At 50.9% G+C, this 26,124-nt stretch overlaps 11 protein-coding genes across 11 annotated transcripts; 4 read left to right on the top strand and 7 right to left on the bottom strand.

Annotated features, from left to right (window-relative positions):
- Positions 1-418: 418 nt before the first annotated feature.
- Positions 419-3,869, bottom strand: TERG_03482 (uncharacterized protein). Its single transcript, XM_047748092.1, has 2 exons — positions 1,929-3,869; positions 419-1,863 (listed from the first exon to the last, which is right to left on the bottom strand). The coding sequence occupies exons 1-2, from the start codon at positions 3,683-3,685 to the stop codon at positions 648-650; spliced, it is 2,973 nt and encodes a 990-aa protein (XP_047604066.1). The 5' UTR covers positions 3,686-3,869; the 3' UTR covers positions 419-647.
- Positions 3,870-6,553: 2,684 nt separating this feature from the next.
- Positions 6,554-7,514, bottom strand: TERG_03481 (uncharacterized protein; the record flags this gene model as incomplete). The annotated part of the gene is made up of 2 exons (XM_003236388.2): positions 6,793-7,514; positions 6,554-6,623 (listed from the first exon to the last, which is right to left on the bottom strand). The coding sequence occupies exons 1-2, from the start codon at positions 7,128-7,130 to the stop codon at positions 6,554-6,556; spliced, it is 408 nt and encodes a 135-aa protein (XP_003236436.1). The 5' UTR covers positions 7,131-7,514.
- Positions 7,515-7,861: 347 nt separating this feature from the next.
- TERG_12004 (uncharacterized protein) lies at positions 7,862-12,379 on the top strand (the record flags this gene model as incomplete). The annotated part of the gene is made up of 4 exons (XM_047751029.1): positions 7,862-8,778; positions 8,831-9,258; positions 9,949-10,033; positions 10,105-12,379. The coding sequence occupies 4 exons, from the start codon at positions 7,862-7,864 to the stop codon at positions 12,377-12,379; spliced, it is 3,705 nt and encodes a 1,234-aa protein (XP_047605952.1).
- A 250-nt stretch (positions 12,380-12,629) lies between these two features.
- Positions 12,630-14,242, bottom strand: TERG_03478 (uncharacterized protein; the record flags this gene model as incomplete). Its single annotated transcript, XM_003236385.1, has 3 exons — positions 12,630-13,700; positions 13,792-14,022; positions 14,090-14,242. 3 exons carry the CDS (start codon positions 14,240-14,242, stop codon positions 12,630-12,632), a joined length of 1,455 nt encoding a protein of 484 aa, XP_003236433.1.
- Positions 14,243-14,538: 296 nt separating this feature from the next.
- On the top strand, positions 14,539-14,973 carry TERG_03477 (uncharacterized protein; the record flags this gene model as incomplete). The annotated part of the gene is made up of 1 exon (XM_003236384.1): positions 14,539-14,973. The coding sequence occupies one exon, from the start codon at positions 14,539-14,541 to the stop codon at positions 14,971-14,973; it is 435 nt and encodes a 144-aa protein (XP_003236432.1).
- Positions 14,974-15,272: 299 nt separating this feature from the next.
- On the bottom strand, positions 15,273-16,421 carry TERG_03476 (uncharacterized protein; the record flags this gene model as incomplete). The annotated part of the gene is made up of 2 exons (XM_003236383.1): positions 15,273-16,073; positions 16,167-16,421. The coding sequence occupies 2 exons, from the start codon at positions 16,419-16,421 to the stop codon at positions 15,273-15,275; spliced, it is 1,056 nt and encodes a 351-aa protein (XP_003236431.1).
- Positions 16,422-17,024: 603 nt separating this feature from the next.
- Positions 17,025-18,200, top strand: TERG_03475 (diphthamide biosynthesis protein 1; the record flags this gene model as incomplete). The annotated part of the gene is made up of 1 exon (XM_003236382.2): positions 17,025-18,200. The coding sequence occupies one exon, from the start codon at positions 17,025-17,027 to the stop codon at positions 18,198-18,200; it is 1,176 nt and encodes a 391-aa protein (XP_003236430.2).
- A 114-nt stretch (positions 18,201-18,314) lies between these two features.
- On the bottom strand, positions 18,315-20,849 carry TERG_03474 (uncharacterized protein; the record flags this gene model as incomplete). Its single annotated transcript, XM_003236381.1, has 2 exons — positions 18,315-20,041; positions 20,201-20,849. The coding sequence occupies 2 exons, from the start codon at positions 20,847-20,849 to the stop codon at positions 18,315-18,317; spliced, it is 2,376 nt and encodes a 791-aa protein (XP_003236429.1).
- A 1,018-nt stretch (positions 20,850-21,867) lies between these two features.
- Positions 21,868-22,580, top strand: TERG_03473 (uncharacterized protein; the record flags this gene model as incomplete). The annotated part of the gene is made up of 3 exons (XM_003236380.1): positions 21,868-21,935; positions 22,030-22,119; positions 22,202-22,580. The coding sequence occupies 3 exons, from the start codon at positions 21,868-21,870 to the stop codon at positions 22,578-22,580; spliced, it is 537 nt and encodes a 178-aa protein (XP_003236428.1).
- An 811-nt stretch (positions 22,581-23,391) lies between these two features.
- On the bottom strand, positions 23,392-24,315 carry TERG_03472 (ATP synthase F1, delta subunit; the record flags this gene model as incomplete). Its single annotated transcript, XM_047748091.1, has 4 exons — positions 23,392-23,505; positions 23,576-23,665; positions 23,727-24,035; positions 24,154-24,315. The coding sequence occupies 4 exons, from the start codon at positions 24,313-24,315 to the stop codon at positions 23,392-23,394; spliced, it is 675 nt and encodes a 224-aa protein (XP_047604065.1).
- Positions 24,316-24,820: 505 nt separating this feature from the next.
- TERG_03471 (uncharacterized protein) lies at positions 24,821-25,724 on the bottom strand (the record flags this gene model as incomplete). The annotated part of the gene is made up of 4 exons (XM_003236378.1): positions 24,821-25,062; positions 25,142-25,275; positions 25,334-25,427; positions 25,523-25,724. The coding sequence occupies 4 exons, from the start codon at positions 25,722-25,724 to the stop codon at positions 24,821-24,823; spliced, it is 672 nt and encodes a 223-aa protein (XP_003236426.1).
- Between the last annotated feature and the right edge of the window lie 400 nt (positions 25,725-26,124).

Here is a 26,124-nt window from a genome sequence, read left to right as displayed (position 1 = left end):
AAGTGGTCTAGTGGGAAAGATTCAAGTATCAGCACGAGTCTGCCAGCGGAAGAAGAGGCAGAAGTTCGACGGAGCTGAACTCGAGTGTTTTATGAGAAGAGCTGCGACTCTCCCTTCCTTTCATCCTCGGCTCAAGTGCCTTAGGATGGAGAAAAAGGAATTATGTGCAGGGGAAAAGGCGCCTTTGCGCCACGCCAGATGACCAGATAACATGACGGCGGCTTTCTGCATCTTCTACCCAACTACGACTACGTCGTCTTCGGCGTCGATTTCACACCTTTTATCGCCGTTAAAAAAGTACTTTCTTTCCCTCTTTTTACTCGAAAAGAATAGATTTTAATGGCCAACAACTTGCCAGGTCACCTGACTTTTCGCCGAAAAAACTTCCGAACCTCGGCTCGTTGAAAACCTTATTAGTAATACAATTTTTATATACTTCACAAGGAAAAAGGAGGGAAAAAAAAAGAGAAAAGAGACGATGACAACGAGATGTAGAGAAAAATACGGACGGAAAGACAGTAAAAGTAGCTAAATGATGATGAGATAGTAAACAAGATGATGTCGCTTGCAGAATAACGGATATTGATAAGAAATATGAACAAGAAAGGGCAAAGAAAAAAAGAAGAAATTGAAAGAAACGGGTGACATCAAGAAACGGGTTCCACGGCAGTCGATGTTGATGCTTGGACGGCAGGGGGCTCGTCTGCGTCCTTCATAGTCGTGTCGGGATCCCGGTTGGAGGAGAGATGTAACTCGACACCCTTGCGGCCCTTGAGGCCAGCGGGAGTGCAGATACGGCCGGTGCGCATCATGTTTCGCAACCTCTTGCGACGGGCCTCTCCCCCCCTTTCTTCGCCTTTGGATGCGCCCTCGTCTACCCAGGAGATCTCTTCTACCTTGAAGCTCATTCCGTCATGATTTTTGCCCCAGGAACGTGACTTCAGGCCGTACATCACGCTACTCTCATAGCGTTCCAGCGTGGGAAGAATCAGGAGCTTGATGTGAAGGTCTTTGTCTGGCGGCGGTATCGGGGGAAGCTGCTTGCCTTCGACTGGTTCCGCAGCTGTAGGTGGTGGTTGGGGACCCTCTGATTGAGCAGTTGAGGTTGGGTCGGATCTAGTGCTATTGCTATGAACGGATGGAGTTCTGTTGGAGGATGGCGTTGTCTTTCCATTGGCTGCCGTGACATTGCCATTAGCAGTGACAGTTGTGGTGGAAGACTTGCGGTTGTCTTTCAGCTCGAGATTGAGCATTGACACATCGACATCTTCAGCCCACTCGCCTCGAATGAATCCCGAATGGATGGCTGCTGCGACCGGGTCAGAGTCGTCAGTGTACACACCGGTTCCCCATAAGGCACGGCGCGCACAAATTTCTTCACGATGGCTTGCGTCTATCCGAAATCGAGGCACACGGATCGTGAAAGTGCAGTTTTCCTTTCCATCGAACCGTGGGATCGGTACGGGGGTAGAGGTATATCCAAATTTGGATGCTTCGGGTGGTGCGCGGGAAGATGGCATTTCAATGCGTGGGGCATAGAGCGTAGAGCCTAGATGGTAGCGAGGAAGATGTGCAATACTTTTCAACAGCGGTTCAAGGTTCACAGTTGTGTTGTACTCCTTGAGAGGTGCGGCAGGAGCAGGTGGGTGGTGGTGATGCGGGATACCACTGCCAGGAGCTGCCGCTCTTGGGCCGTGGTGATGGTGATGATGATGATGGTGATGGTGTGAGGCGCCAACAGCTCCAGATGCAGCAGGGCCATCTCCGGTGCGCGACTGAGGTCTAAAGGGCGGCGCCAGCTGCGGGCCTTGGCCTCCTGTAAAGAGAGATGGGTCGTCGTCTGCCCGGTGTCTATGATGGTGACTAGTAGCATAGGTTAGCAACAAATACCAATTGAATTTTATATCATTTGGCTAAGCAACACTTACTGATGGCCGCCGTGATGATGATGGTGGTGGTGTACATGCCGTCCTCTTCTTGCAACTCCTCCACGAGCTGCTGCCCCGATGCCCTCTCCGTCTTCCCTGGCTTCTTCCTCCTTCACTTTTCGGCCGCGCCTGACGCTTCCTGGCGCAGACTCTGTGCCTTTTCCGGCACCGAAAGAGCCCTCTCCATTCAGATCTGAATTCATCGGTCGATCGCCATGGTTTCTCTTAAACGGACTCGATGATAACGGTGTTGAAGGGCCGCTTCCCCCCAGCGATGCCGAGCTGGATACTCCAACGCCGCTGCCGATACCAGAGAACACTCGACCTAGTTCGCTTTTTATGCCTGATTCAGTAGCCGGGTCGATAATCTGCGCTTGGGCGCCTTGTACTGCCTGTGGAAGCGGAGATGCCCTCCCACCCCGTTTCGCTTCTGCATTTATATTCAGTACGTTTTTATGATGAGGAGGTTCCTCCGTGCCTCCACGAGCCCGTTCTTCATCCGCAAATGAGCCACCAAACGATGATTGGGGACCAGTAGAACCTGGTGTAGGCGAAAATATGCGCGGTGGATTCGATGGCGGAGGTCGACTCCGACTCATAACTGGTGACGAATCGCTCGAGGGTGTTGCATCTTGGCGTGAAGATATTTGGGGCTGGCCGGGGATGGAGCGTGGAGCCGTTAATTGAGAGCCTAGAGACTTTGTGTAATTCTGAATAGACCCAAAGCCGTAGCCGGAAGAGGGCTCTGCGGTGCTATAACGGGTTGATTCGGGAGAAACACGAGGGTAGTTCAATTCCCAAGATGAGCGGTGAGATCGATCGCTTTCGTGTTCTGGGGCATGGGATCCATATCGTTGTGATTGGTTTTGATGAGGTTGCGACTGGGACTGTGAATTTTGGTTGTGATGGTGGTGGTGATGGTGGTGATGAGTGTGTTCCTGGATACCATGTTGATAGGGTTGCTGGTCTCGAGGTTCCTGCCGATCTTGGGAGGGATTACTAAACCTAGATGACGGTCGCGGAGGGGGTTCTAAACTACCCGGGTACCCATACTGCTCTCGCTGGCCACTTGTCTCCTTCTGCACCCCATCTGAAAATCCAGGCGCCAATCTTACGGGGGGGCTGAACAACGGTGGTCGCGATGGTGGCTCCTCTGATCGGTGATGGGGTCCCGGAGGGTTGGTTCGTGGCACAGGGCCTCCAAGACTCATTCGTCGGTCTTGGTGATATGATGAGTCCGAGTATGTATTTCGGGGGGATCGAGGAGCTGTAAGCTGTGATTGAGGTGCGTTGGAAGTCTGCCGAGGCCCAGAAAACCGTGAATCATCATGTCCTAGCTGGGGATTCCCGGACGAACTGCCTCCGGATCTTGACCGGTAAGGCCGGGGAGTAAGTGTTTTCGAGAATGGACCGCTGTCTGGCGTATGTGATCTTCGGAAAGGCGGATGATCTGACGACAACTGTCGACTAGGACCGGAAGGTGGTGACATGGAAGGCGGTAGGGAAGTAGGCTGTTGTGCCGGCGCGGTGATAGCTGATACCATAGGCCGCGAATAGATCGCGCTCGTCGTACTCTCCCGCGGCTGACGGTCTGTATCTGAACCTAGCATCGACGATATTGACATGCTACTTCCTGGTCGATGTACTGGGTTTATGAGTTCTCGAGAGGCAAAGGACGGCGGTATTGAAGGTGGCTGAGAGGGTTGGGCGGCAGATCCCCTGGAAGGGTAGTGCTGTGGTGAGGACGGAGGAAGCATCTGACGGCTAGAATAAGAGCTTGCGGCGGTGTGTTGTTCCGGATGTCCTTGTGAAGAAGCGGATTAGCTGCCTGCCGTCATCCCCAAAATCCTCCCAAACAGTAACTGTCACTCTCAACATATATAACGAAAGACCGCATCCAGGGGTAGAACTGCAATTCCGGGGCCAATGAATATATGCGACGAGTCCCCGTGGACGCAGAAGCGCGGTGCGGGTATTTCTTCCTCGTCTGGTTGTCTTTCGCTGGGGGAGAGGCGATTTTTTTAGTCGCGTTCGGGTTTCAGGCTTACCTGAATAAGCAGACGAGCTGCTAGCACTGCCCACTGATCTCCTGCGAGCCTGATCGTGTTGCTGCGGCGGAAGAGGCATCTCTCGTGGGATTGATGACGGACCTGGCACGCGGCGAAACCATCAGTGAAAAAACGTCGTGTCAGTTCTTTCGTGCTTTCGACTTGCTACTCCGTCGAGCGGAAGGAAAAAAACAACTTTGGGGAAAGGAAAAGTCCGAGTCACGGGACCAGCGCTAAAATAATGCCAAGCATTGATGCGCCTGAAGCAGACTAGCGAGCTTAAACCTTAAGTGGCTAGCGCGGCCGGCACGGACCATCGGGGGGGGCCGTGCCAAGACTTTCATAGGGGGAAAGAACGAATGGCGGAGAACAAAGAAGGAACAGGGAGGAGCGGAGGGCGGTAAGCAGCATGAAAAAGAGAGAAAAAGGAAAGAACGGAGAGCGGAGGCCTCTCAATCCCCACCGCTCTCCGCTCTCCGCTTTCCGCTGGCAGAAAAAGATTGTTTCTGCCTCCGGGCGTTTCGTCGCTTGTCATTTTTGTCGTTCCAGCGCTAGGAGTGCAAGAAGAAACCAGCAGCCATGGCCTCGCCTGGTATGCAATGCACATCGAGGTAGCCGCCGTCTCGGGAACAAGCCAGAGAGGAGCAAACTCTATGTTAATGCAGAGGGACAGATGGCATAGAATAAAACCAAAAAAATAAAGATGAAACACAGCAAGATATAGATTGCCTTACCTTCTCGACGTACGCTCACCCCGTTAGGTAGTCCTTTTGGCTCCTCCGCTTCAAGCTTACCAGCTGCCTGCTCACGCGTTGGGGCGTCAGGTCTTGGACGTGGCGCATGTTGCTGATGCTGGTGCTGATGCTGATGCTGATACTGGTGCTGCGTACGTGAATGCGGATTGTTATCGTGTGAGTACGGGTATGCCAGCGCGGCTGGAGGCGGTGCAGGGCGTGATATGTGACTGCCTGATTCTCGCCGTGAGCTTGTTATCGGGTCGAAATGCGGCTGTTGGGCATGGCTCGCCGGAGTAGAGGACAGCGGATGGTGTCGAGGTGGGAGAGACGAGCCGTAGGCTTCTCGAGGCCTACCGTACGTCGAATGTCGAAGGCCATACGCTGACTGTGACGGATCCATTGGGAAATTGGGGAGTTGTACATGTTCTTGAGCGTGTTTTTCAACTAACGCCGCTTCAGGTCGAAAGATTTTCAGCGCAGGTTTGTAAGGGACTGCTTTTCTTTTTTCCCTTCTGCCTCCCCTTCTCCTTTCTTTTTCCTCCTATTAAATTCCTTCTCTTCTTCTGCCTTCTCTTCTGTTCTTTTCTTCTCGGTTTTATTTCTTTTTATTGTTGCTCCCCTTTTTTTTTTTTTCCCTTATTTGTTCGACTTTTTCTTAACTTGCGATTCCGTTTGTTTATTTACTCGCGCGCAACATTGGGGATTCAGGTCCTCGTTTGGGTTTTGCTTGCGGACTTGGAACCGTCCGTGTGGTTTGTAACTCGGCTCTTGTTGCAGATTTGCACTAGGCCCTTCGGCCAGTCAAAGAAAATGGAAGTAAAATTCGGACTATGGCGCGAGAGATAGATAACTTCTGGAGTGGACGACGAGAAAGGGAGGGTGAAGAAAAAAGAGTGCGGAGGTTACACACCAGCAGATGCAAGCCGCGGCTGGCAAACTTGTCACTGCTCCCTGGTGGAGTTAGCGATGCGGCAGGGAGTCCACCGCATATTAGCCTTAGCCTATAGTTAGCTATATGCTTGTGCAGGTATCCCTACAACGAATACTCCGTATACTCTGTGCTGTCCTCCACTGTGCTGTTGCGGGCAGCCTCCCCGTGGCCAGAGGAATCGAATGGCAAGTCGAAACCTCACAAGCTACTCTGTGCTCTGTGCGGCATACATATACGCCCGAAGGTTCCTACGACCCGTTCACCCTGGTAGCTAGTATCGTCCGGTGGCCGTCTTGGACTCCTGCTTTAGGTGTATTGCTCCACGCTTGTATCAGGAACTTGCCGCACAGAGAAAAGAGACTGAAAGCGAAGAGTGGTACCAAAGGACGCTCGAGCTGTCAAACTCTCTGCTAACAATGGCCAAACAGGCGGAAAGAAATCATTTTCGAACAAAGCTGGGGACTCTCGGCCAATGGTTTCTTTTCCTCGTCTGTTGCGTTGTCGAGAGCCGGTTGTGGAGCCTGAGCACATCGCCGAAGGACGCTAAATTTAACTAAACGGGTAAACTAGCTTGATCCCTGTCGAATGTTCGTTTCGTATCGGTTCGATAAAGACCCAGCCAGACATGGGCCTGACGCCCCGGTCAGCTTATGCCAGCGATATTATGTATCACCGCATTCCTGCGCGGTGCAATGGGGGTCGGATGGCCTGCTGATGCCCGAGCTGGTGCGGAACCAACTGATTCGCTCCATTATTCGACCTGTTCCAGGGGACGCACACACTTGCATCAAATCCGCGACATGGAACAAGGTGGGATTAATCTTTTTAGCATTGCAGGGCCACCGGATTTAGCGTTTTCTTTTTTTTTTTCTTTTTTTTTTTTCTTTTTCATTTTCATTTTTTTTTTTTTTACTTTTCGATCCCAGAATAGTTCGATGCACCTGCAGATCGCTTGAGAGCTCTTCTTGATGCACGAGCACTGGAGTGATGCGATCCAACAATATATAAACATACACCATATAGGATGTATGTATATATAAAAAATGCAGTGACGGTGCTTAGTAATTTGAATGATAGGGAGCAGGTTGAGTCGTAGTCGTTTACTCCGTACGATTCCTAGCAACAGACCTTGTATTGGTGCAAGGAACCCTTGATCGTTGCGGGACGTTGGAGAACCGGACTTCGCGCCGGGGCGAGGGTGACCGCATGCTGGCATTCCTTGCCCTGTACTCCCATACATCTGCCCTGCATTCACTCTCGCCACGGCATCAACAACACAAGGACGAACCGAGTCTCCCTGTTCCCGTAGTCCAGTGATGCGGAGATAAATAGCGATACGTTCCCCCGCCGGTTGAACTCCCTTGCCCCGGCCGCCTCCCATTTCATCAAGACCTTTAGCGTGCTGCTTCATATCAACTACGCGGTCCGTCCTCCTCTTCCTCGCTATTCTTGCCAGCTTGTTACACACATCAGTGGCAAGCTGCATAGTGTTGCAGAAATACTCGCTGATGTATGATCTCTCTCCATCGGCTAAATTACGTTTAGCTTGATGAACCTGCTACACTGTGCACACACGTCTTACCGCAATTTCGGCTCTCCCTTGAGTGCGGTGACGCGATATCAATGCCTAAAGCGTGGCACTAGCAATATATCCATGACATCCATAGAGTAACTGATTCCGAGCAGCCACCCTTGAAACGCGGTAAAAGCTGAACATAGCACCATGGCCGAGGAAGACTTTCTTTTATTCCTATAGGGTCTATTCCTATCAATTCTAGTCAACATTATAGTAACAATATGTGCTGCCAGGGGTTGTGTCTGTACCTGACGGCTCCCGTAGCGCATTTCACCGCGTTGCGTGGACAGCATAACGACGCCCGATTCCACAGCATGGGTTGTTGGCGTTTGACAGCGTCACGGGAGACGGCATACTGAGGCCCCCTATAGAGCTGCCGTCTCACCTTTTTAGTTGTCCTCTGTTGCTGCATGTAGTTGATGCTGTCGTTGTTGTTGACATGTTGAGATTTAGTTTTCCATCTGACGTCCGAGCCCTCACATGATCACTTGCTGACTCCATTCAACCTCAACTTCGACTTCTGCGGCAAAACCGACGACAAACCAGGTGAGATGACGAGAAGGCGAGGAAAAGAAGCAGAAGACGAGGAGCAGCTGTTGTTATTCGAATAACCTGATACTCTGCACACGCTGGAGCCGCCGATGCTACCTCTGCCATGCGCCCCGGACTCCAGCTGGAGCAGATTCCGGCAGCAGATCGCCGCTGTCTTCAACGGCGTCGACCCTCGAGTCTTCACAGCCTTTTGGCTATTCGGTAAGGATAAATTTGGTGTTTCTTCTTTGGTGGACCGTTATCTTATACCGGTTAATACTGCAGGCTTGATAAATAATGTCCTCTATGTTATTATTCTCTCTGCGGCACTCGATCTCGTCGGTCCCAGCGTACCTAAGGGCGTTGTTCTGCTTGCCGACGTGGTCCCGTCCTTCTTCACCAAGCTATGCGCTCCATACTTCATCCATATTGTCCCTTACCCTATCCGCATCCTCATATTCGTCGCCTTATCCACGCTCGGCATGTTTCTGGTTGCTTTGTCGCCGGCCTATGACGCAACTACTGCCAATAGTTCGATAACAGCCAAGATGATGGGAGTAATGCTGGCAAGCCTCTCTAGCGGTGGTGGAGAGCTCAGCTTTCTCGGTCTTACACATTTTTTTGGGCCGTTTAGTTTGGCTGCATGGGGTAGCGGAACGGGCGCTGCTGGATTGGTGGGAGCTGGTGCCTATGCTTTGGCTACTACATCATTTGGCTTTTCTGTCAAGACCACACTCCTGGCGTCCGCTCTTTTACCAGCAGTGATGGTGATAAGCTTTTTCGGTATACTGCCAAGGGGGCCGATGCTGCAGATTAGAAGTGGGTATCAGACTATTCAAGAAATCGAGAGAGGAGAGCTTACACGAGATGACGAGCGTTTGTCGCATACTAATGCTGGGAGCGATGGCCTACTTGCAGACACTGCTGATGTTGACGACTTGAAACATGCACCTCCTCAGGATAAAGGCCTATCATGGCAGCTTTTCAAGGCGAACCTGAACCGTGCTAAGAGTCTATTCTTCCCATTGTAAGCCCAACCGCCCAGTTTTGCAGTACTGCCTACTAACGAAGCGCCACAGTATGTTTCCCCTGTTGCTTGTCTATATTGCAGAGTATACCATCAACCAAGGTGTCGCGCCTACACTCCTCTTCCCACTTCAGGAGAGTCCCTTTAGGCACTTCCGTGCCTTCTACCCAACATATAATGCCATCTACCAGGTCGGAGTGTTCATCTCGCGGTCCTCAACCCCCTTCTTCCGCATCCACGACCTGTACTTACCATCATTTCTCCAAGTATTCAATCTTGGCCTACTGACTCTGCACGCGCTTTTCAATTTCATCCCAAACGTCTACATTGTTTTCCTGGCTGTTTTTTGGGAGGGTCTCCTAGGCGGATTGGTATACGTCAATACGTTCGCGGAGATCACAGATCGCGTACCAAAGGAGCAACGAGAATTTTCTTTGGGAGCAACCACCGTCAGTGACTCGGCAGGCATTTGCATTGCAGGTATGTTGAGCATGGTTTTTGAAGTCTGGTTATGTAATTGGCAGGTTTCCCACGGGCGAGATTATTGCAAGAAGACATAGACTGGTGTCTATTTTACCTTTTTCGCGGAAGGCCCTGGTTGTGTTTGACTTAGCAACGGCGTCAGTGATATATATTTTCTTGGAATTTATTATTATATGACAATCTCATATTTAATATCGCATCACCAAATATATTTACCATAAATCGGGATATTTTATCCCTCTTTTTGATAATTTGCGATCGCGATGTGACGTAATGTTCGACGTCACATGCCTGGGCAGTTTTCACATGCGCGAGCATGTGAAATCAATCCTTCGACTTTACGACAAAGGAATCGCATTGCAACGATCTTTGGCCTAAGATGGAAAACTTGAGGCTGAAGGAGAAGCGACTGCTATTCTGGAGTTGTTGCGGGTGAGGGAAATCTGGAAACATTTTATATTACTTAATTCTATTATCTTTGTTCAGTCTGTCTACTTCCACGGTCGGTGATGCTTCATTCTCGGAGACTTCAGATTCAAACTACGGTCCTTCATTTTCGGTATCACTTCACTTTTGGATACATTACCCTCTGGTTTTGATGGTTGGTAGAGGTATGTTGAAGTCATGATAGGTCTGTACCCCTTTGTTTCATTCTGGGAATGCTACCAGTATCTAACTCCTCCTTAGACCATGTACTAGGCAGGCCTTCCACTCAGTTCCGAAAGATCCAGGTCTTTGCAGTTGTTGCCTTTTGGCTAGTATACCTTCTAAAGTACGCTGAATAACCCGGCGTCCTGTTTCTTCTATCAGATCTGTACCTAACTATACATCTTATTACATCAGGGGAAACAAGAATGGTCCTCCAGGGGTACGAACTCTATCGTCGCTGCTGCATCGGCGTATGACACCATGGCAAACCACCGTCATGACCATGTTGACGCTATATGTCTCTCGCAACTTTGCTAAACTGGTCGGTCTGGAATCCCCAGAGCCCCTTGCGAATCTATACTCTCGTTCCTACTTCCGGGCAACCTGGATAGTCACTGCGCTCGATGCTGGCTTTTGGACTGCAATGAACATACGCCGGAAATGGCTAAGGGATCTAGCATCGCTGATCTTTTCTATATATTACCTTTTCGCAGCTGAACAGGCGGACGAGAAGGTGCGAAAGGTCAGAGCTACCTTGACCGTAGAGCATCTGCGTGTCTCATGGAATAAGCTGGCTACCCCTTACCTTTCATTTCTCTCACGGCTACTTCGGCCCCGTTTCTGTCGTCGTGACCCAGTTGCCATCCGGATACCACGACCCCGGGAGTCATCGTACAAGGACCCAGTTCACGCATGGCTTTATTTTGATGGCCCTCTGAGCAGCCTTCGGGACCAGACTGATATCGTTCTTGACATCCCTGGAGGCGGATTCGTTGCCATGGGCCCACGGGTCAGTGATGACCGCTTACTTGCTTGGGCTGGCAAGACGGGTGTTCCAATTCTCAGTCTTGATTACAAAAAGGCACCCGAATACCCATATCCATATGCTTTGAATGAGTGTTATGATGTATATCATACGATTGTGATGACTCGAGGGAGATGCTTAGGACTGAGTGGGAAGACATGCCCACGGATTATTGTGACGGGTGATAGCGCTGGTGGAAGTCTTGCAGCAGGGCTGACTCTGATGATTCTTCAATCCGGCAGTACAGACTCTCGGAAGTGGAGAGGTGAAGATTGCCTGCCAGTTCCTGTTGGGCTTGTGCTCGTGTACCCGAATCTAGACCTGAATATTGGAAGCTGGATGACGGACGAGGAGTTATCTTTGATCAGGGAAAGGGGAATGCGGAAAACCAATCGAAATATCCTGAGGCGTAAGAGTGAGGATTACTATAAGCTGACTCCGTCGACTCCTCGTCCCTCAGACGATGATCTTGCAGACGATACTACTAGTCACTCCAAGTCATCCACAAAAGAAGGATCCAAACGTATTTCTGATGTTCCCACGGGATCTTCGACTACTGCGACTGACATGGCCAGTAAGTCTGGGGATGCAAGCCTTGCATCCCAAATGAAAGAACTGGCTGAAACGAAGCCAAAGAAACTGCAGACTCGACTTGCCGTTACCTCTATGATATCCTATGTCAATGATCGCGTCCTCACCCCGGAGATGATGAGGGCTATGATAATTCTATACATTGGTCCCTATAATCGTCCAGACTTCAGCACGGATTTCCTTCTCTCTCCCATGCTTGCTCCAGAGGCTCTTCTAGCCCAATTTCCAAAGACCTACTTTATGACAGGGGAACGAGACCCTCTGGTAGACGATACAGTGATATTCGCTGGGCGCCTTAGACAAGCTAAACTTCATCGGTTCCGTGAACGAAAGGAATTAGGTCTTGAGAAGCCTGGGAAGAGGTTTGACGAAAAGGAGCATGTTGAGGTGACTTTGATACCTGGGATATCTCACGGGTTCATGAGTATCGTTGGGGTTTTCCCCGAGGGTTGGAAACACGTATTCAGGACTGCCAGATGGATAACAGAGATATTCAATTCGACTGATATTTCTAGCTCTGACGAGGCGAGAGACTTTAAGGCCTCCCTTGTGCAGCAACGACGAGCCGTTCAAAGTCTCAACCCATCACTATCGACGGTAGTCGTCGAGACGGAGAAACAGAGCAATGGAAGCATACCGCACCGTCACCACGAACGCTACTTGACAAGTGAATCATCTGGTGATGAAGACGGGCCACTGGAAATTAGCATGTTGAAAATGACCAAGATATCCCCTTCGCCTCCAGCATCACAGTCTAACTCCCAACCCAATGGAGCCTCTGCCACTTCATCACTGAAACTGAAAGCTCCTGCGCCGAAGCGTAATGATATACGGCGACCGAATGCTGCAAAATTATCTCTTTCACCCCTTCCAGCCAAGAAGGAGGAAAGCCTGCGTAGTTCGGATGTAAGCCACGGTGAGAATGACTTGGTGCGGATGAAACAAATGATATCAGGGCTACGCCGTGAAGCAAGTTTGACGAGTTTACCGAGCCATGAAGATTTATTGAATAGACGGATGGACGGGCTGGCTGGTGGGCTTATGGGTAGAGGAGAAGAGGCAAAGACTCCATGATTACTAGTGGTTTTATTTTTTATGTACATATTCCTTCCATGTTAATGATACCTGTAGATGGGCTTTGATGATTAGGTTATTTTGCAATTGGTGGGACATAGATTGATATAGCAAATATTGCGCTTATAAATTGACGTGTCTAAGTGTTCCGATGATCTATCTAAAAAGTGCGAAGAGGAACATAGAATTTGAGAAAGAACAGCATAACTACCGATGATCCATTCACGGAAATATAGTGAAGCAATCCTGTCTACTCCTTGTTCACAACCTCACCCATTGCTTCGTCCAAGATGCCCAATCCAACCTCAATCTCCGCGTCGTTGATGACTAGCGGCGGAACAAAACGAATACAACCTTCTCCAGCAGATATTATGAGCAGCCCCTTATCCCTTGCAGACCCAAGGATATCAGAGACCTTGCTGACGTAGGGAGCGGTAAGTTGCAAGCCAAGGATCAAACCTCGACCTCGAATCTCAGATACAGCATCGGGATACCGCTCCTGAAGCCGTTTCAGCCCCTTAATGAGGGTTTGGGACCTAGAGTTAACAGAATCCTGGAGATCCTTGTTTGCCAGACGGGTCAATACGTGGTTACCCACGGCACAGGCAAGTGGACTCCCACCAAAAGTAGTTCCGTGGTCCCCAACCTTGATATATTTCCCTACTGTATCAGAGGAAATGATCGTGGCACCGATGGGGAAACCGTTCCCAAGTGCCTTGGCGGTGGTGAGGATGTCTGGGTGAGCAGGCTTGGAGCCATTCTTTGGCCTGAGTGAAGGGTGAGCGTGTGCCCAGAGACTGCCTGTGCGAGAGAGACCACATTGGATCTCATCGAAGATCAGCACCGCTCCGACTTGGTCGCATCTTGCACGGAGTGCTGTAAGGAATTCCGCAGAGGCAACGTTCACTCCTCCCTCGCCCTGGATGGGTTCGACGATGACGCCACACGTCTTGTCCGTGATTAGGGTTGGAAGCTGTTCGATGTCGTTGTATTTTCCATACTTGAACCCCGGGACCATGGGAGCAAAAGGAGCTTGGTATTTGGGGTTTGGAGTAGCAGATAAAGCACCAAACGTTCGGCCGTGGAAGGATCCTTGGAAGGAGACAATTTCATGCTTTGCGCCTGTAGTGTCGAGGCTATGGCCTACCTTCCGAGCAAATTTGAGAGCCGCTTCGTTGGCTTCGGTTCCAGAATTGCAAATGAACGCTTGGGTGGCGGTCCGCATTGCACCTGAGGTCAGAGTAGTGCTGACAAGTGCCTGGCTCAGTTTACCGGTGTGCTTATTATGGAAGAGGTTGGAGGCATGTATCAGTATCTCAGACTAGTTTTTTTTTTTTTTTTTTTTTTTTTTTTTTTTTCAATCAGTTTCATGTCCCATCTTATGATTCATATGCTCCAATAGGGGTATTTACCTGCTCTGATAGGACCTGTGATAGTCCCGGGTCTGAATGGCCGAGAGATGTGACCGCAATGCCGGCTGTGAAGTCGAGATACTGCTTATTCTCCATGTCCCACAGGTAACAACCGCTTCCTCTGGCCATCACCGGTGTTGGTCGAGCGTAGGTAGGCACCATGAAAGGCATGATCCCTTCGACGAAGCGGTCACTCCGCTTGGACAGGTTGCCTGGCAGGTCGTCATGCTCCTAGTCATACCTGTCAGCACTCCATATATCAACCACCAGAACAGCCGCAGGACTGAATACAACTCACTATCCGAGTTACTGTGCTAGAGGGCTTGCTCTTGAAAGGATCCACCACCTCCGGACTCGAAGCTGTCGAAGCCCACCGCCGCCGTCGTGACAGGGGGCTGGCCCCATGCTGCAGAGCTCCTCCTACCCGTCGCAGCGCTGCGCGAGAAGCCATCGCGCCGTCAACCCGCACAATTCACCTATACTGTATAGAAGCGGCTTAGAACAGCCTAGAAACAGGACATAAACCACCAGGCGAGAGCAATTCTGCTATTTTGTCTGTCAAAAGGCGAGTTGGTTCTTCTATAAATTAGGTTGCCCGAGCTGGAGATGGTTCGGAAAAACAGGAGATCCCGATTTCGGCGATCCAGGTTGCAGTGCAATTCTATTGCTCCTTCACAGCTTTCACGGCAACATCAACTAACCACACTGTACCACGATCACGCAGAGGCTACCAGCAGTGCTAGAACCATGGCCGGCGTTGCGAGATACCGTCTCCCCTCGGTATTAAGAGCTATATACACTCCCAGCCCGGCTGCACGAAGTTTCACAGTCTCCACAGCGCGATCCTCTAAACACAGCCGCTTCGCTCCCACGCCGTCACCTCCTCGCCTGGCCCCCGAAGAACAAGAGATATTCGAAAATTTGCAGCAGCAGTCGACCGGAGCGTTCAGTACACCGCGACCAACGCCTCGGATAAACCAGTCTCCCCAATCTCAGCCAGAAGAGGTGCTCCAGAGCTCAGCAGATGAAGAGCTACATCCAGATCTCCGCCGGGGTGCCAGGCCGGAGTTTGAGGGAGACAAGAACCCAAAGACCGGCGAGATTGGAGGACCGAAGAATGAGCCGTTGAGATGGGGCGGGAGCGGAGACTGGAGTTATAACGGCAGGGTTACAGATTTTTGATAGGGATTCAGAAGCCATGCATTGGGGAAGCCGGCGGTGGTGAACTCGATACTACCGCCATGTAAACTATTGCGTACTCGAGTCGGAATGAGAAGATGAATAGACTGCATACACTGCAATGGGAATTGTCTGTTCTTAACTATATACAATCTGCTGGCCCAGGACATCATCCGTGAATCATGGAGGGTACTTCAAGTCAAAGTTATGAGAGCAAGGACAAGGATATTTTTCATCGAACAAAAGGGTGGATGGGGGAGATTATGATGACTGGGAATTGCAACTTTAAATAAAAATAAAATCTATCCTTGAAGCCTGCTGACGGTTGCCTTCCCGGCTCTGCTATCGTTCTCACGGCCAAGCTCAGCACTGATCCAAGCTCCAATCTTCGCTACTGCCTCGAGGCTAACGCCAGTCTTCATTCCAAGGCTGTGAAGAGTATGGATCAGATCTTCCGTCGAGACGTTTCCGGTGGCACCCTTAGAGTACGGGCACCCTCCTAGGCCGCCAACACTGCTGTCAAATATCCGTATGCCGTGCTCCAGGCCAACAATGGTGTTTACCAGAGCCTGGCCGTAGGTATCGTGGAAATGCAATGCAAGGTCATTGCTTGCGATTCCAGCAGCAGAGAGAGTCTTCAGTAGCTTCTGTGTCCTTGGAGCGGTTCCCATGCCCGTCGTGTCTGCCACGGAGACCTCGTCGGCACCCATCTCCAGCAACGAGGCAGTGATCTCAGCGACCTTGTGCGGGTCTACATCCGGTCCTTCATATGGACATCCAAGCGCAACAGAGACATAGCCTCGTACACGGATATTCTTCTCCTTGGCCAACGAGACTATCGGGCCGATTCGGGCAAGAGACTCTTCTATTGTGCAATTGGTGTTGGCCTTGGAGAAAGCTTCGGTGGCAGCGGCAAAGAGGGATATCTCGGGCAACTCCGTTGGATGGGCTTGCTCTGGCAGCGCGGCCGTCTCTTTCTCGAGTACTTTAACCAGTGTTTCGAGCCCCTTCACGTTGGGGACCAGGTAGTTGTATGAGATCGGGTGGGGGGCGGAAGGCGGAGTTTTGATGAGATGTGATAGAATGTCAGCTGTGCTGGCCATCTAGCAAAGCGAATTGAATGCATTCCATGATTAGCCTGCCTGTTTCTAGTAGATCTATCATGTAGTAGATATAGCACGCGAGCATGGACTCACCTGGGGCACCCATTTCGCGGGCACAAACGAGCCGGCTTCGATGGTCTGGAGGCCAGTCCCAGCAAGCCTGGAGATCAGCTCCAGCTTCGTCTCGAGCGGGATAGACTTCTTTTCGTTCTGCAGACCATCTCTGGGGCCAACCTCGACGATGCGAACGAAATCGGGAGCAAGTTTGGCTTCGGTAGCCAGGGACCGCACTGCACCGCGTCGACAGGCCAGATGGGATGCTCTGGAGGCAGCTCTGAGTCCGAACATGGTCACTCTCCCTATGCGCATCAAGGCTCTGGTAAACAGTGCAGAGTAACGGTGCTTTTCTTCTGGCTGTTGGTCTGAACTGTCTGCTCGTCTGCTGCTTGTCTGCTTTCTTTTCTTCTTCTGCCTTGCCGGCGCTCGCGGCCGTCAACTTCGGCTATTTTGCTCCGATGTTAAAAACATCCCGGGCGGCCGCCTGGACTAGCCGATCGCGGAAGAACTTGACGCCGCCTTTAGCCATATTAGTAAGATATCACTAATAAGATGACTCATCATTGAGTCAGCCGCGGATAGAGGGGAGATAAGAGAAAAAGTTGAAGACGACGAGGAGAAGGAAGAAGACGAGAGAGAAAGTGAAGTCGCTCAAAAAGGGCGATGAGATGGCGGATAATAAGGATGGAAGTGATGCGCCGGTGGTGCCGCAGACAAACGGCACAAGAGTGCCGAAGAAGCGGTTTGTAGGGCGGAAGACTGCAGAGGCGCAGGCGCAAAGGACCGGAGGGGATGTCGAGCAGTCGCATACTACAGCTATACAGACAGGTATGGGAAACCGGTTGGAAGACAGATTACGCGACTGTGGTGCATTACATATGAGCCTGGCAGCTGATGATTTGTGTAGCATCTACAAGACGAGGCCCTAGAGCTCTGAACCAGATCCCCGCTGAGATCCTCGAAGATGAAGATATCAAAGCCGCCATTTCCCTCCTACCACACAACTACTCCTTTGAAATACCCAAGACTATACACAGGATACGCTCGTCAGGGGCTAAGCGAGTGGCTCTCCAGTTTCCGGAGGGCTTGTTGCTATTCGCCACCACAATTTCAGACATCCTGAACCAGTTCTGCCCCGGCATTGAGACAGTTATCATGGGTGATGTGACATACGGCGCATGCTGCATAGATGATTATACTGCTCGAGCACTGGACTGTGACCTGCTGGTACATTATGCGCACTCGTGTCTTATACCTGTGGACATCACCAAGATAAAAACGCTATATATCTTCGTTGACATTGGCATAGACACGCAGCATCTGATCGACACTCTGAAACGCAACTTCACCTCTGGCCAGCGCATAGCCGTGGTAGGCACAATACAGTTCAACGCTACACTACACGGGTTGAAACCTGTGCTGGAGAAGGAAGGGTTCAACATCACGGTGCCCCAGATAATGCCCCTGAGCAAAGGGGAGATTCTGGGCTGTACATCCCCTCGCATGTCCAGCGAGACAGTAGATCTACTTTTGTACCTAGGTGATGGACGCTTCCATCTTGAATCGGCCATGATTCATAACCCAAGCATCCCAGCGTACAGATATGATCCTTACTCCCGCACCCTAAGCAGAGAGTGGTACGACCATGAAGAAATGCAAGATCTGCGTCGGAAGGCGATAGACGTCGCCAAATCAGCGAAGAGATGGGGTATCATACTGGGCAGCTTAGGGCGTCAGGGAAATCCAAATACCATGAAGATGATTGAGGAACATCTTAACGAGAAAAGCATACCCTATGTGAATTTGCTGTTAAGTGAGATATTTCCCGGGAAGTTGGCGAGTATGCCAGATGTTGACTGCTGGGTGCAAATTGCTTGTCCCAGGCTGAGTATTGATTGGGGGTATGCATTTCCGAAACCACTACTAACACCGTATGAGGCGCTTATTGCCTTGGGTATCAAAGAGGACTGGAATAAGGCGAATGGCGGTATATACCCAATGGACTTTTATGCAAAGGAGGGTTTGGGCAGGATAAAACCTGGTACGACTATTGCATCGTTGGCAGGATAGAAGCCGGATAATTTATGACAATGACATGAAATAAAAAAAAGAGAATAAAAATTTATAGATTCAAACAGGGTAGATAATGATGTGCATGTAGTAGACAAAAAAGTAGAAACTCTCTCAATCATCTGCATCGTTAGAATCCACTGGTGTCCCTCTCTTCAAAGCTAGAAAGGCTTTCCCACCCGCATCATCCATGGGGCGTTCAGCAGAGCGCCAGGTGGAAATTGCCTTTTCGACATCCTCGTACATCTCCAGCGTGTCATTGATGATGCCTCCCTCATCGGGTTCTGCGCTTCGCGTCCCTTCGCGAGAAGAAAAGTCAGTTCGCATGGGAAAGGCTGGGCCAAAAGTATGATCTGGTGTAGGATTGAACATGATTGCGTTTGCGAACATGCGGATCAATTCCTTTTCTAGCTGCGAGGAATTTACTATTCCCTTCGGCGGCATTAATTCTGCTGACTTGGTAGCTAGCAGTACGTTACTCTTTGCTGATGGGCCCGCTCCTGAAGCTGCTGCTGCCGCTGCCGCTGCTGAGGCTGATGCGCTTGCTGTTGTCGATGGTGGAGTTTCCTCCGTTATCTGGGAAGCCTCTGAAGCTGCAGCAACGGCACGACTGCCTTGATGTATGGCAGACTTGATGGATTTTATATCCTGAGGGCGGTATATGAGATCCTTGTACCCGGGCGCATCGCGGTTCGTCAATGGCTTGGCAAATATGGACGCATACTTATGAGCAGCTACGTCGTTCATTATCGGCCCGCAGGTACGGCCAAATGTCCGTGAGCACATCACGTATTGGCTGTCTTTCAGCCAATCTGACGGCTGTTGCTCGTGAGCTAGGGAGAAAGACCCACTGGGACTCCTTTTCCGCTTTGCACGATAGTGACCACTATCCATGTCATCTCCGGTGATACCTCCAGGAGTGCTTGGAAGCTCGTTTTTGATATGACGGGTATCCTCTCCGCGCGAAGCAATGGACTGACCGCGTGTTCGAGGACGCCCCGAAGGTGGATTGCTGGGCGAAGAAGCATCCCCCGCATGCTTGGGGCTTTCACGAGGAGCTGCGCCACCAAGGTCCAGTTTACGACGCGACCCCTGTTCCGTCCACTGTTCTACATCTTCTTGTCCTGAGGGTGACAGAGCTCGCTCACTAATAGGGCTAATATCGGCAGATTTTGGTCGTTCAGGAGAACCGGGCTCGTTAGGTAGAGATATAGGACCAGGTATCTTCCATGGTGTATTACCACTCGGGGTGACTAACGAAGGCCGTGGTGGTCTCTTGCCTATTGAGTGCGCAAAAGACGGGAGCTGAGTCCTGAGTTTTTCAAGGGCCGCAGCATCTGGAGTAACAGTAGGTTGTGTGGTTGTCGGTAGAGGAGTAAGGGTGCTGACCCCACCAGCCAGGGGCGGAGCTATTGCCAGTGGTGCTGAAAGTGGGGGATTCTGGGTAAGAGGAATGCTAGGTTTATCGATGCTAGGAGCAAGGGGTTTAGGTGCGGGTGTTGCCTTGTTACGAGCCTGGTTGCTTGGTTTCGGGGTAGAGCGAGCAGATCCGTGGCCGTAAGAAGACTGGGGAATTGTTTGGGGAGTTAAAAGAGGCTGAAACTTGACGGTTTGAGGGACTGTTTTAGATGGTATCTGGGGCGTTCTATTCCAAGTTGTATTCGGTGGTGGCGGTGGTGGAGGTGGAGGTTGTTGGGCTGCTCTGTTAAGAGGTATAGGCGGGGCTACATTTTGATATGCGGGCTGTGATGCGGCTGAGGTTGACGTCGGATGAGCAGGTGGGGGAAATGGCTGGATATTGGGGTATATATTGGGCCCTGGGGTGCTGACAGGTGGAGATGCTTGGGAAGGAAGTTGTGGTTGTTGTGGTTGTTGTTGCTGCTGTAGTTGCTGGCCCTGGTTGGCCAACAGCACCGATTGAAGTTATATGTAGAATTGATCGGAGCTTCTTGAGGGGCAGTTGCTGCGGGTGGTCCCGCCGTGGGTTGTACAGGCCGTACCTCCTTGCGGTGAGCCTGCAGTAGTGGGTGTCTGAGCAGGTGTCTGCACTGCTTCTTGTGGGATCCTGCCGACCACCTTTTCCCGCGCAGCCTCCGGCTTCGGTGGTGGAGTAGCAGTAGTAGCCGGGGGAGCACCAACACTTGTGCTGGGTGCAACGTTCGAACCATCAGCAGTGACAGGCTGTTTCTGCAGGTCCTCTCCAGCCTCTAGCCGCCGTATCTCGTCCTTGATCTCAGCGTACCGCTGTTCCTCTCGCCGTATCTCCCTCGTCACGCGTGCCTTGTACCTAGCGTAGAGCTTATCGACCAGGTCCGGCATGGCCGCGGAGTGTGACCTGGCCGTTCCATCCTGTGCGGCCTGGGCATGTTTCCTCTTCTTCAGATTGGCCGCATCCTGCGCACTGTGACTGTGGTCCGAAGCCTCGTCGTCTGAAGACCGGACGCCGTCGACGAGGAGGGTGGTGTACAGCTCCTCGAGGGCCTGCGGGCTCAGTCGGTTCGCGTCGTACTTGACATCCTGCTGGATAAAGGGATTGTTCCGTAGGAGCTCTGAGACTGGCACAAAGCTATCCGGACGACACTTCAGCGTCGCCAGAGACTGGAAGAAGAGCAGGGACTCGAAGGGGGTGTATGACGAAAGAGAAGGCATCCCATTGCATTCCCGCGGCTGGTCTCTTTTTAAAACCCCTGGTTTTTCCTCTCGCCTTTTTTGCCCATGTATCGGCGTCAATGGCTGTCCGTAGTGCCTCTCGAGCGTCGCGTCTCTCGTGTATATCGCCAGCCGTGTTGTCGTCCTCGCCGTCGCCGTCGTTGTCGCTTCGCCCTGCGCGTTCGCCAGCATTTTTTTCCGTGACGTTGAAAAAGGCATATCACGTGATTTATCCTTCTATTCACGTGATACTCCTCTCTATTCACGTGATCAATACCAAGTCACATGACGATCAACTGGCCTCCTTCCTTGAAAGGAAATTTTTTTTCTTTCGACGTCAAGAAAAAAACAACAAAAATAAAGAATAAAAAATAATAAAAGCCGATGATAATAAATGAAAAACTCCACCTCTTTTCAAGTTCAGGGGGGAGGCAGAGACGGCGGCAGCAGACGCAAGAGTTGGGTCAACAACGGCGCGGAGTAAACAAGAAGCAAAAAAAGGGATAGGAGGCGGCGCCAGGGCGAGTGACGCAGTTTTGGCTAGCGTTCCGCCTCCCCCCTTCTGACCCTTCTTGGGCTCTTGCGGCTTAACACTGCAAACTCGGGACTAGACGACTAGCTGGGCGGGCTACTTGTTAACTAAACCGCTAACTCGCAATTAATACAACTATATCATCATCGACCGCGACCTCCTGGTGACTTCTGGTGACTCTCCAGCCTGACCGTTGCTGCGACTCCGCCGTTTTTGCCCTGCATCGCCCGTTTTCTCCTTCGCCTCCGCGTGAGCAAACGACCGCCCGTCCCCCCCCAGCTGGCTCTGGTTTCGAAGGACAAAAGCTATATAAACCCTCAGGGGGGCTCCTCGTCGCTCCTCTGCTCGCCCTGGATCATCCACCACTCAGACTGGCTGTGCAAACCACCTGAAACCTGATCTCCAGTTAATTACTACCCGAGCTCGTTCTCCGTCCATCCATAAAACACACCCCTCCCTGTTTCTCGATCTCGAACAACCGCGAAGATGTCTCAGGAGAGGACAGACGTGGAGCTTGATAAAGAGTGGAAGCCCAACGGCAGACGGCCTCAATCGTCAGTCTTCCTTCTCTCTTTCCACTTCATTCATCCATCCATCTCGTCTCTATTCAAGTTCGAATCGTTGTTTGTTGACTTGTTTTTGCTGCAGAACCATGGCTCGCTCTCTTGCTGCTGCGCTTGATAACGCTTTCATGCTCGACTCGGAGGTTGACAACCTCACCAACTCCATCCACTATAAGTATGTCTATGTCGTCAATGAACAAAGAACGCAAAGAAAAGGGTAAAAAAGAAGAATCCGCTGCTAATGGCCCGATGTATAGACAAACATTGGTATCAATGCAGAGTCGCGAACTCGAGGCGCTGGAAGCTAGACTTCGAGCCGCCGAGAATCGTCTAAGAATGCAGAAGGGGGAGACCCCCCTTGAGCCCGTCAAAGCCAACGACGGTGCTAATAATGATAATGTTACCTCCCAGAACGGCTCGCTCAAGGGCAGAACGCCTCTGGAGGTCTCTACCGCGGATAAGCAGCGCGGTCTCCCACCGCTATCCACGCCCAACCAGTCCGACGATGGCTTTACCACCAACGCTTCCACCTCTCCAGCAACCACAGACCAGGACGATGAGGCTGCTGACCATGCTGGCGTTCATGGTCGAGGCGACGCGCAAGGTCATTCTGAGGGCAAGCAGAGATGGTCTTGAGTCATTCATTCATCACCGCCCTTTTTATTAAAGCCTTCAAATGCATTTATTGGGACAGCAATAGCCTTTTGCCTCGTTTCTTTCTTGATTTTTTATGTTTTGGTTATATCTACCTTTATACCCGAGCTCAAGACCTCCCATGACTTTTTATATTCTTCCCAACCAAACCGTCATACAACGACACCCCGGGCTTAAAATCATGTTCGACGTTGCTATGCATGTCCTTTACTTTTGGGGCATTTCACTTAATTAAACCCAACTCACTCAATGCCTGGCTGCTGCGTCTATACATGTCGGAACGGTATATGACAGGTCTCGGGAACACGACTCCCCCATCCCTCTCTTTGGTCCCCCCCCCCATATCTTTCTCTTGCCACATCCTTCTTATCCTTCTTTTACAACACACTTATCATCCTGACGCTGTCGGATATATATAGTTTAATTATCTCATTTGCTTGCCCTCACCCATTCGCTTGGTTGAATATGTTTACTTTGTTCTTATGTCTTTAATACCTTCATTCCTCCCCTTTCCCGCTTCGTTGTAAGATTACTTGTCGGGTTCTGACTGCATGTTGTATGCTTTTTTTCTTCTTTTTTATTTGGAAATACTATTAGTTGCTACAATAGATGCGTTGGTTGATTGCATTGGGATGTATATCAGGCGTCCTCAACTAACATCTGGAGAGAAGTTTTGGGGACTTTGACTGCTACTTAGGTGACGGAACAAGATACATAAAGAAATCAATAATACAAAAGTTCTATTGTTGCAGATCTTGCGGTAGTGTTTATAATGTTAGAGCACAATACTTATTTACAGAGCGTCGGTGAGAGCCTTGTTGAGCTTAGTGAGCTTAGAGGAGACGCTGAGGTCGATTGTTCGGCCATCGAACTCGACAATGAGTCCACCAACGATTTCTGGGTCGACCTGTAGCAGACTACGTTAGTATATATTGACAAAATAGAAGGGCAAAAATAAACACATGGATAATGCTCACCTTGGTGACGACCTTGAGCTTCTTGCCCTGGCTGTACTCAGACTTGGCGATGGCAGTCTCTAGACGCTGGATGGTCTTCTGGTCAAGTTTCTAACTCGGGGAATCAGTACCAAGATCAACAATCCTTGCAAATGTGGACATGAACACATACCTGAGCACTGGTGATGTTCAGCTCAATCTCACCCCGATAAGCGCCCATCAAAGTCTCGAACTTCTCGCAAACACCCTGAAGGACACCCAATCGGTTGTTCTCAGCAAGGGTCGAGAAGAAGTTACCCAAAAGCTCGTTCTTGCCAGTAAGCTTCTGCAGTTCCTGGACAATCTGAGACTTGTCCTGTGCAGTCAAGGTGGGAGTGTGCAGGATAGGACCCAACTTGGCGTCCTTCTTGAACACCTCGGCCAAAGCATTGAGAGCCTTGGAGGTCTGCTCTAGGCTGCCGGTCTTTGCGGAGGCAGTATACTGCTCACGAGAAAAAATGACGTTAGCGGGTGAGTTTTTTTCCTTTGCGTATCGGCTGCCTGTCGTCCGCGACGGCTAATTGTCATCCACCACCATCGGAAACCAAGTATATACGCACCAGGGCATTGGCGTAAGTGCCGTCGACGCCGAAGAGGGCGACTGGAGGCTTTGGGTCTTGGGCTGCGGCGGCATAGGTTCTGGCTCCGTTGACGACGGATCGTCGGGAGAACTGCTGGGCGGAAGCGCGAAGGCTCGCCTGGGCGACGCGGGAGGAGAGCATGGCGAGAAGAGAGGGGCTCGGGCCGTCGAATTGAGCTGCTGTTGGGCGGTGCGAGATGGACAGCCGGAGATGCTGCTGGTTGCTGGCGGTTTGCAAGTCGTCGTTCGTGGTTTGGAGGTCGAACTTCGCAGTGGGTTTGAGGTTGCTCGGCGGAAAACAGAGTCACGTGATATAAAAATTCGGAAGACTTTGGGGGATTGAGGACTACGATATTATATACGGAGTATATAACACTGGCGTCGCTGGACTTCGAACTGCATGTCATCGCATAAAACGAGATGCGGTTGAAGAGGCCGTGTTAGCTCTTTAATTATGTATCACTATTATACGTTATGCTATTTATCATGACTCGTTTGACGAGAGGACGCCGTGGACACCAGGTCCGGTAATGCTCAGTAAAACAGGCAGCAGAGAGGGCCGCCGAGAAGAGGACAATAATGAACGAGAGTGAGAGGATACAGCTGGATCCGCCGGGAAGCAGTATGCAGACTCTTCGATGTGCCGTTTAGTCACTTTTGAGCATGCTGTCAACCAGATCGCCCAGCGGTCCCCAGAAGTCTTTCCCGCTGGCCAGGTTGTGTTCCTCGATAAACAGGACATAATGCTTGAAGCTGGTGTTCAGATGCGGTTCTAGCCCAAGATGGACGACGACTGGGTAGTGGTGGCAGTATATGTGTGCATATACACGGTACATGCGCTTGAACAGCTGTCTTAACAGAGAAGGGAATGTTTTTGGGAAAGGCACCCCTAGAATGATTATTGTCAAGTTTAGTCTCAAACCCGCCTCCGACCATGACAAGGAATATCGGTTCAGTTGACTTCATACCTATATGGCTGGGGAACATCTGCTCGTTGTCAATGTTTGCCTGTACCCAAGTCATGAGATGCTCTACGTATTCGGGTGCAGACATCTTCGTAGGACGCTTGAAGTTCTCGTTATCCTGCCATAGATACTCGAATCTGTAATCCGCCAGTTAGGGACGAATAGCATAATACGTAATGGCACTGGCAAACATACTCGTCCGTTGCCTTCATCTCAGGACATGTTTGCGGCGAGCAAAACTCCGTAATTGACCCATACAGCAGGTTGATCTGGTTATAAAAATCGACCACTACCCATCCAGTCAGTCAGTCAGCGCCAGCCCATATGTTCACTCTTTGTGTTTCCTCCTCCGCTCGTGCTCTCCATCAGGGTATAGAGACGTACGGTTAACGGCGAGCCATTCGTTGACATCCTCTCCGTCAGGAAGTTTGACGGCCTTTCGAAGACCCCCACTGCCCAACGTCGCCTCCGCAAATTGTCGAAGCTGGTAACTTCCACTGCCTTTATTCGCTGCTCGCGGCCGGAACGGCCCCCGCGTGCGGGAGTTTCTGTTTGTCGAAGAGAGGTCTGTCAGCGGCGGGGCCATAGCGGTCGCGATAAATGTAGATGTAGGTCCAATATCGAATAAGACAAGCTGAAGCAGAGTCTCAGGCAGGATAAAGTAATAGAAGTCAAGGCCGTAAGAGTCGCAGAGACTGAACGTACATGGTGTTGATAAGAGAACTCGCCATACTGTATGTCGACAGGGATGCGCCGTGGGTCGTTGATTTCCCCTTGATCCGCACCTGATGCAATTTCTCGTCAGCTCGTTGGTTCTCGGAAATATTTCTGGTCGATAAAAAGGCGAACTGATTGGATGACGCAAGAAGATGGAGTCGTTAAGGCGTAAATTAGGGGTTGGTATTTAAACGCCCTTTGCCTTGCTCCATGTTTGATTGTTATCTGGTGGTTGCCGGGGAGACAGCCACGCCTCTACCAATATTATT

This window comes from Trichophyton rubrum (genome assembly GCF_000151425.1).
Source record: "Trichophyton rubrum CBS 118892 genomic scaffold supercont2.3, whole genome shotgun sequence".
NCBI classification, from domain to species: Eukaryota; Fungi; Ascomycota; class Eurotiomycetes; order Onygenales; family Arthrodermataceae; genus Trichophyton; species Trichophyton rubrum.
The sequence above is the reverse complement of the archived record's forward strand: the minus strand, read 5'-3'. Positions and strand labels throughout refer to the sequence as shown.